An 8,446-nucleotide genomic window follows, 5' to 3' on the forward strand; every position below is an offset into this window, starting at 1 on the left:
TCTTTCGGCCACGCTAAAATTCGTGTGTTCGTGAATTATCGTGTGATGTTCGGCAAAGTTTGCGGCTCATTCGTGCTCGCCTACCGCATGAATGCATAAATCGGTTTTTAATTTGGATTAAACTATAATATGATAGAAAAAACGTCCCGAATTTTATAAATCCGAGTTAATGGCATATGAATATTTAGTTTTCAATTTAATTGTATTCAAGGAGGTTAGATATGTGTATGCAATAGAAATTTTTAATCATGTTTAAGTAAGTTTCCGTTTTGCCTGCGGCCGAAAAATACAGTTTGGCCGAAAGTGCGGTGTCGTTTTCGGCTGAAAAACAAGTTTTGGTCGGACAATAGAAAATATATAGATTTAATTTGGCTCAACATGCGTCGCGCTACGTTAGGTCACTGGTGGTGTGATGTTTCAATAGTACGTTTCCGCCATAACTTCGAAAGTAAAACACGTGATTGCCACACCAGCACATTGATCCGTGCTGAAAAATATAAAACATTCCAACTTCCTTTTACAAACTAGAAACAATAAAATTTTGTTTATGTTAGAATATAAAAAAATATGTACATAATAAAAAACTCACTTATCGCGGGTTTTTACGAGTGCGTACGCTTGATATATTGTGACTATAGATCTACATAATAATATTATGTTTGAGACCAAAAACAATGATTGATAGTAAGTTTTTGTTGCCTCTAACCCCTAAACCGTCCAATTAAAACAGTCAAGTGAGAACCGGGCTCGCGTGATAAATATTTACATGATTTTTACACATTTATGTACTTTTTCTGATTCTGAAGATACAAGTAAATCTGCAAAGCTTACAACAACTACAGAAGGATTATACAGTCAAAAATAGACAATTTAAGAAGATAATCAAAATATTTCGTTTCTAAATTGTTAGACAAATGCGTTATATCATAGGTTAAAATCCACCAATTCCTTTGGGCTGCAGGCCGTCCCAAAGAGTGAGTACACTCGAAAAACGCTTCTCTCTGCAGTCCGGTAAAAGATTAATATACTGAGCCTGTCTTTTACATATATTATAGTTTTAGTATTCCGTACCCAATATTATATTAACAACAAAATTAACAATTTGTAAACGGAATACTAAAACTTTAATTTAAATTTGTTTAGAATACTTATCTTGTTTTATTTTTTTTTTCCTCTTAAAACAAAATTTTTCGTACGTTTGCTGACCTCTGTTACGATCCTGATAATTATATTATTACCACGATACAACAACGTGAACAAAACTACGAAAAAACATACTCATCATCGTATCGCAATTAATAAAAATAAACAATCGATAATAATAATTGATTGATGTCTGATTCCTATTTTTAACGGTTAGGTATAAATTGGAATAAAGAGGTAATGATAATTTAAAAGTTCTTACCTGTTGAACGTTGCAATCTGAACCGCAATTCACATCGAAGTGACCATCGCCAGTTCGGTTCTGAAAGTGATAGAAAATATTAAATTCAAACATACCATAAAGTAACCTAACCGTATCGTCATCTACCAATATTGGTACAAATTGTTTTTTATTTCCATTGTTTTCCAATTTAACATGCGGAATGAGAAAAATCAAATAAAATAAATAATCGAATAAGATATATTTCGAAGATTTTGTAGACGTAGGTACCTACATCTATTCAAAATTTTATGTGATGACGTTTTTTAAATTTTGTAAAGCATTATGTATTATGATAATGGTTTGATATTAATTTATATATAAAACAAGAATCTTATTGAAAATATAGTCATTCTCTCAAAGGTTTTATTGATGTACAATATTTTATTAATGCAATCATTTATTCATGCATATTTTATACGTGCAAGTTCAAAATGTTTTTGGATAGTTTTATTAAGGTAAAAAAACAGGTACTGATTTCGTTACAGTTGTTCATTTACGCCAGGCGTCATTTTGATTTTGATAGTAAAAAATCTGAATGAAGGCATCACTTTTTTGTTAATAAGCAGGTTGTACGGGACCAGCGTCCGGATGGCTTCCGGCCTGCCGCCGGGCGCATCGGAGCGTGCCTTGTGACAGCATGTACCTGTTGTAGTGTTACTACTATTTGCGTGATTTATCGTTCATGTGGTCAACGTGACTGTTGACCATCTTTATTATATAATACCTAGAGATGAGGAAATAATAATAATTTGCGTTAATATATATCAATAATTACTTGTGAGATAGCGGTGTCGTAGTAGGTACTCGTTTGAAGAATAATATTATAATATTTTATTCATACATGCACATAGATATTCATAAATGGCACGATTCCTTTCATAGTAAGCTTTGAATTTGGGTCTTTAAAATTAAACAGTGAAACACAGAATACTTTAACGGAGATCGACATAGAGTCCAGCCATGTTAAAATTGTATTGCTAATTTTCTCCCGCATAAAATTTGAAATATTTAAATGGATGATAAAAAAATTATGTCTGTTTATAGAAGTAATATGAAAATGTCTTCAACTCGAAAATTCAGAAACACGTAATTTTTATACACATGTATAGATAAAAACTCTATCTGTTATTCTTAGTTTTAAAGTTCGACGGAACATCGCTTCTGTACTTTTTACAAAGAAATAACTAAACCGACATGCTTCGCATATGACGCTTAGGTATTTTTTACAGTAGGTACCTACGTAGATAAATACGTTATCTTTAATGTTTATTATAAAGAATTGACGGAACATAGTTTCTCAACCTTTACAATAATATTAGAAAATGTTTTAAACTCGAAAATTCAAAAATACGTTATTTTTTTACACATCTACAGATAAAAACGCTAATTTTAATTTTTATTATACCAAATCGACGGAACGTCGTTTTTGAATTCTTTACAAACTAATAACTACTTACACCTTTTTTAACTTTTCAGGACATATTACATATGACATTTGCTGATTAAACCCTTTACAAAAGTTTTTATTTATCGATCACTTGTTCAGGTGTAATATGGAATCAGGTGATTATTTACAAAAAATAATTTCAGATATATAAACATTATCGTAACGGAATGTAGTAAACTTAGCTATGATTCATTTCTAAAAATAATTTTAGTTTTATTACTTAATAATTTTGACGAATATAAAACCAATGAGATAAAGATTATACTTTAGGGATGGCGAACTGAGATCCATTAATCGAAGGATCGATTATTTCATTCGAAGGAATAGATCGATTCAGTGAATCGATATTTCATACTATAAAATCGAAATTAGATTTATTCGAAATTGATTGAATATTAACAAATGTGTTATAAACATTTTTGCCGACGGATACGTATTTCAGTGATTGTTTAGTCCTGGCGACCTGTTTCTTTTTTTTTTCGCTAGCTTCGACCCTAAATAGAAAAAAAAATCGATTCTTCAGGCCTCCATTTTTTTGTTGATCGATTTATCATACTTCGAATCGATTCAAGAATCGATCTTATTCGGAAAGTAACGCCATCCCTATTATACTAACAACAGCATTGTTTTATATTTCCTAAATGGATCTCATAGCGTTGATAACATTTAAATTAAACACAATAAAGTCCACGAATTTTACGTTACGATAATGTTTATGTATTTTAAATAAAGTATTTTTAAAGATACGTTATCCTACATAAGCTCGTACAAATTTACAAAAGATTTGTACATTTAGTAGTATTTAGACATTCAGTAGTACTTAGGTAGTGTGATTTAACATGTTCTGAAAAGTTACAAAATCCTTATCCTTACTAATATTATAAATCCGAAAGTAACTCTGTCTGTCTGTCTGTCTGTCTGGTTGTCTCTTCTTCACGCCCAAACCACTGAACCGATTTTAATGAAATTTTGTACAAAGTTAGTCTGAGACCCGAGAAAGGACATAGGATAGTTTTTATCCCGGAAATCCCACGGGAACTAGGGATGGCGATCTAAGATCGATTAATCGGTGAATCGATCTTTTGGACCCAAAACATCGATTATTTTAATCGTTATTAGTAAGGATTTAATCGTAAACTATGCATTTAATCGAGTGATGATCTTTAGCAAAGTTGAAGATATGAATTTTCAAATTTATGTATGTTAGTATGTTATATTATTTTCTTTTAAACGCGGGCGAAGCCGCGGGCAAAAACTAGTGTTATCATAAACAATTAAGATTATTCGGAAGGAGTGTACCTACTGAATAATCATAATATTTCTATATTAAGCCACATGTCAGTTTTATTGTTAGTTCGGTTATTGTAAAAAGTTATTTCAGAAAGACGGTTCTGCTGATTTTTTAATGATACTTCTAAAGAGAGCGTTCTGAAGATGTATTACGTACTAGTATGTTTCGGAGTTTTCGAGTTAGAGTCATTTACAATTAACATTTTTTCTATTATATATTTTTAGTTATCTATTTACACATTTTTAAATTACAAATAAGTGACAGATGTACAAATGTAACATCTTTATAACATGTCATTATTTTTACATCCGAACTCTACCTCGCCGAGATTTTAAAGTAGTATCTGTTTTTTTTTTTAACTTTTTTATCTAATAAAACGAGGATATATTTATGTGCTTAGAGAACTAACTTAATAGTACGAGTATACAGTAAAGAGTTAAAGTTTTTAGCAAGCGTGTGACCGGAACCGGTCTGGTTTAACGTCGCACTAGGGAGGCTTCCATTCCGAAATGTGACACTATATTGCGGTTAACCTTTTTTGGGATTTTGATACAAAAGTGCCGCTTTATGATATAGAGATACGTATACGTTTAGTATACGCGTGGTGTTGAATAATAAATCGGTAATATGTAATATCAAATAACTAAATATGGTATTGAGTATAATATTTTATCGAAATTTCGTTTATAAGCAAAACTAAGTAAGTAATCAAATATGAATTACACGCTTCTCTACATCCGTAAAACAATACCATTATCTGTCCCAATCAATTTGTTTATAGTCATGTTTAGTTAACATTTACGAGCATGAGTTCGGTCACTGCATAGGTCCATTTTAGATACCGCATCGTCCCAGTTAAGACGGTAGGATCAAGGCCGGCTGTTGGGACTGCGGTGTTTAGCGCCGGCTATGAAGTGATGTGAAACATCTATATTTAGCGCGTTTTGTTGATTACATCGGGTCGCTAATTGTCAACAATTAGATGAACGTTGAACCTGCGCAAGCGGCGCCGCAAACATGCTGAACAGAATGCGACCCTCATTGCACATTGCACTGTATCTACTCGGCCAGTAAGCCATTGATAGGTTAGCTATCAATTAATGGCGACAGCATGATTGATTTTCAATGGAATAACTACGCAAAGTTCAAAGTTAATGTAGATTGCAGTTATTGACTGTCTGTACTAGGAATTACGCGTTGTTAAGCGTTCGATTTGCGGTCGTCCCAGTTTTATTGGGATGGATTTATGTTGAGTGAGTATTGTCTATAAATTTTAACTGGATGGCTCTACAAGGTACCTCTACACGTTCCATACTGATTCATAAATTCCATCATATAGTTAACGAGCTGTTGCCCGCGACTTCGCTCGCGTTACGAAGTAATATTTTCATCCCCTATTTTATCCCCTTGGGGTAGAATTGATCAAAATCCTTTCTTAGCGGATGCTTACATCATAACATCTACCTGCATGCCAAATTTCAGCCCGATCCGTCCAGCGGTTTGGGCTGTGAGTTGATAGATCACTATGTCAGTCAGTCACCTTTGAGTTATATATATTTAGACTACTTACTTAAGTTAAAAATAAAGATTAAACCAAAAAGAAGATACGCTAAAGAACATTTTTCATGTACTTTTAATTTATTTAGTTATTGTATATATTATTTGATATGGAGGATATCTCCATATAACAGAATCTGTAAAGATGTCAGTTGGCTACATACCTATTCCCATTAAAAGGTTATCGACATATGCATAATTTCCGAGATGATTACTATGATACCCTGGAAAATACCAATTTGCTAAATGCCTAATTCTATTACCTAAAATGGTACACTCACGAGTTGGCTATATACCTTTTAAGGTAGGAGACAGGGACGGACGTAGGATAATAAACAGACTTCCGTGCAAAGCCCTAAAAATCACACACTAAAGGACCCAAAGATTCAGTATAGTAGTAAATAATATTGTTTTTTCTTGTGTAATATTTTTTAGTCTATTTAAGTGTAAGCTATTTTAATGTTCTTTTGTTTGACACACAATTTATTTATTTTATTAAATAAATAAAAAATATTTTTCTATGAAAAGCATTATTATAGATTTAATTAATAATTAAAGACAATCGGAGAAATGAAGGGTGCGATCGTCGCTTCCGACATCGAAGAAGATAATAGAGGTAATAAGGATTCATGAGTGTATTTTACATAAATATTTCCTTATTATTTATACCTTTTATGAACTCATCCGTAATCATTTACGACTATAGTCTGATTAGTTTGATCTCTTACTCATCATGTTTACAATGCTCTTGGAGCTGTCCCGTAAAATAAAAATGGTATAAGGACCATCAAAAATTACGGAAATATAGTCAAAAATTACGTTTCTGATCACCTGCAGTGCCTTATAATATTTTTAGTGTAGTAGGTACTTGTTTATCCTTTTTTACTTAATTATTTAAACAGTCATGTTTTTGTATATGTAATAATTTGTTTAATTTATATCCATACGAATGCTAGATAAGCAAGGTACAACAGAAATAAATGAACATCATTCGTAATTGTTAACTCCATTTATAGTTCGCAGTAGCGCATTGTTCATTGAATAATAAGATCGTGTGATGATTTGCATTGCAAAACGAACCTGGAACGGGCATTTTTCATTGCATCGAGCCACGGCTTCCGCTCCAAATTTCTCGGTGATGGAACTGTAATCGCAGCCAATTGTGCGAGCGGACAAAGCCAATCCGAGCAGCGACAACACTAGGCATTTGCGCCAATTCACTGGCGGCCTCATTGTGCCCACTGGCCGCCGTCGCCGAGCCCACTCCTGCGCACCGTCACACAAACAAAACCATGTCTTTTTATTATATTATATCACAACATTTTTTTAATCAGGTACGAGTTCAAAAGGACTAGAGCGGTTTTGTGTAAATTCGTTTCACAGTCTGTTAAATTATTTTGAAAGCAACGGTAGCGAGGATATTACGCGCGCATGTCGTCATAATCGTGGTGAGAGCGAGCGAGCGCGGTTGGGTGCGCGTGCGCAACGAAAGCTACTTGCGTACTGAGCGCGCGGCCGCCCGCCGCCGCGCGCTACGAGGACGCTACGCTTGGGCGCTACGGCTATTAAACAACTACCTGTCGCCTGTCACACTTGCTCGGTAATTAGGGGCTATGATTTTTGACTCTACGTTTAGTATATCTCTGATTTGGTTAATAGCAATCGTCGATCAAGTTCATGTTTTATTGAATAAAGTAGCTATGTATTTAACCGATTATTGTTGCTAGATATTAAAGAAATAGTTATTAATACAGTTAAGCAGTAATTACACGTGTATAATTATCTTCAATGTTTGAATTAGGATAGCTTTTCTATTTCATATATTAAGAAATAACCTGTGCCGGAGTTAAATGTTTATAGACTGAACATCACACAGCTGTGTAAATACTGTTACTAATACCAATCGTAATAAAAATAATAAGTAATGTTGATTCCTCAGTAGTAACGTTACCAAATCTAGCACTTTAAACATACATAAGAAGGTACACGTGCATTTAAAAGTATGTATAATTTATCATCATTTCGGACCAGAATAGAGTTCGAAGTAGCGTACTCACGAGTAGCTCATTGATGTTAATAATCAATTTTTAAAGAGCAAATCGGAGTTGCTTGGAAAGGCGTTACTCTTAGGTTAGGTACACTTTCCCATAGAATTTACAGATTTAGGGATAAGTTAAAGATACGGAGATTTTGAGTGATATTTAATACTCAATTTTCGTATATTGTATTCCTTAAATCTTCGAATTTGCATTTTAAAAATAACAAAAAAATGTTTTACTCTTAACGGCCCATCTTTTGGTATCTACGAGTACGACAAATGGTGGGCATGATTTTTTAATCACACAATTTGATCCTCAACCATAATTTTTTTTTACTACACATATTTGATTGGGTTATCTAACAGGAGAAAATTATCTTCGAGATTTTAGTACATTAAATTCGAAAAAACTAGCCTGTATCAGATAGACATAAAATTAACCTTAAGCATTAAGTCCGCCTTTTGCACCACACTGTTTTTAACATGGCCAATAAAGAGTAAATAGATAAATAAATAGATAACCCTCAAAGTGTATAAATTTACATTATTATGCATTATACTTAATGGGAAGGATTTAATAAAGCATTTTTATTTGTATACCGATCTCTGTCTCTGCAAGTGATACGATAAGTGAGTACCTAAATTAGTTTCAATGATCCTAATTCTTGAGTTTAACGCAGCCGTATT

The 8,446-nt window shown here is 33.0% G+C and overlaps 1 protein-coding gene across 1 annotated transcript in view; it reads right to left on the minus strand.

Annotated features, from left to right (window-relative positions):
• sev (receptor protein-tyrosine kinase sevenless) overlaps positions 1–7,211 on the minus strand; it is a 47,618-nt gene extending 40,407 nt beyond the window's left edge. The window contains exons 1-2 of the mRNA XM_073076573.1: positions 6,802–7,211; positions 1,406–1,465 (exon numbers count right to left, since the gene is read on the minus strand). Coding sequence (XP_072932674.1) covers positions 1,406–1,465; positions 6,802–6,954 — 213 coding nt within the window. The 5' untranslated portion in view covers positions 6,955–7,211. The remainder of the gene's footprint in view (positions 1–1,405; positions 1,466–6,801) is intronic.
• Between the last annotated feature and the right edge of the window lie 1,235 nt (positions 7,212–8,446).

Source organism: Epargyreus clarus, unplaced genomic scaffold (assembly GCF_041222505.1).
Source record: "Epargyreus clarus isolate Ecla_fem2 unplaced genomic scaffold, WU_Ecla_fem_2.2 ptg000009l, whole genome shotgun sequence".
NCBI lineage: Eukaryota > Metazoa > Arthropoda > Insecta > Lepidoptera > Hesperiidae > Epargyreus > Epargyreus clarus.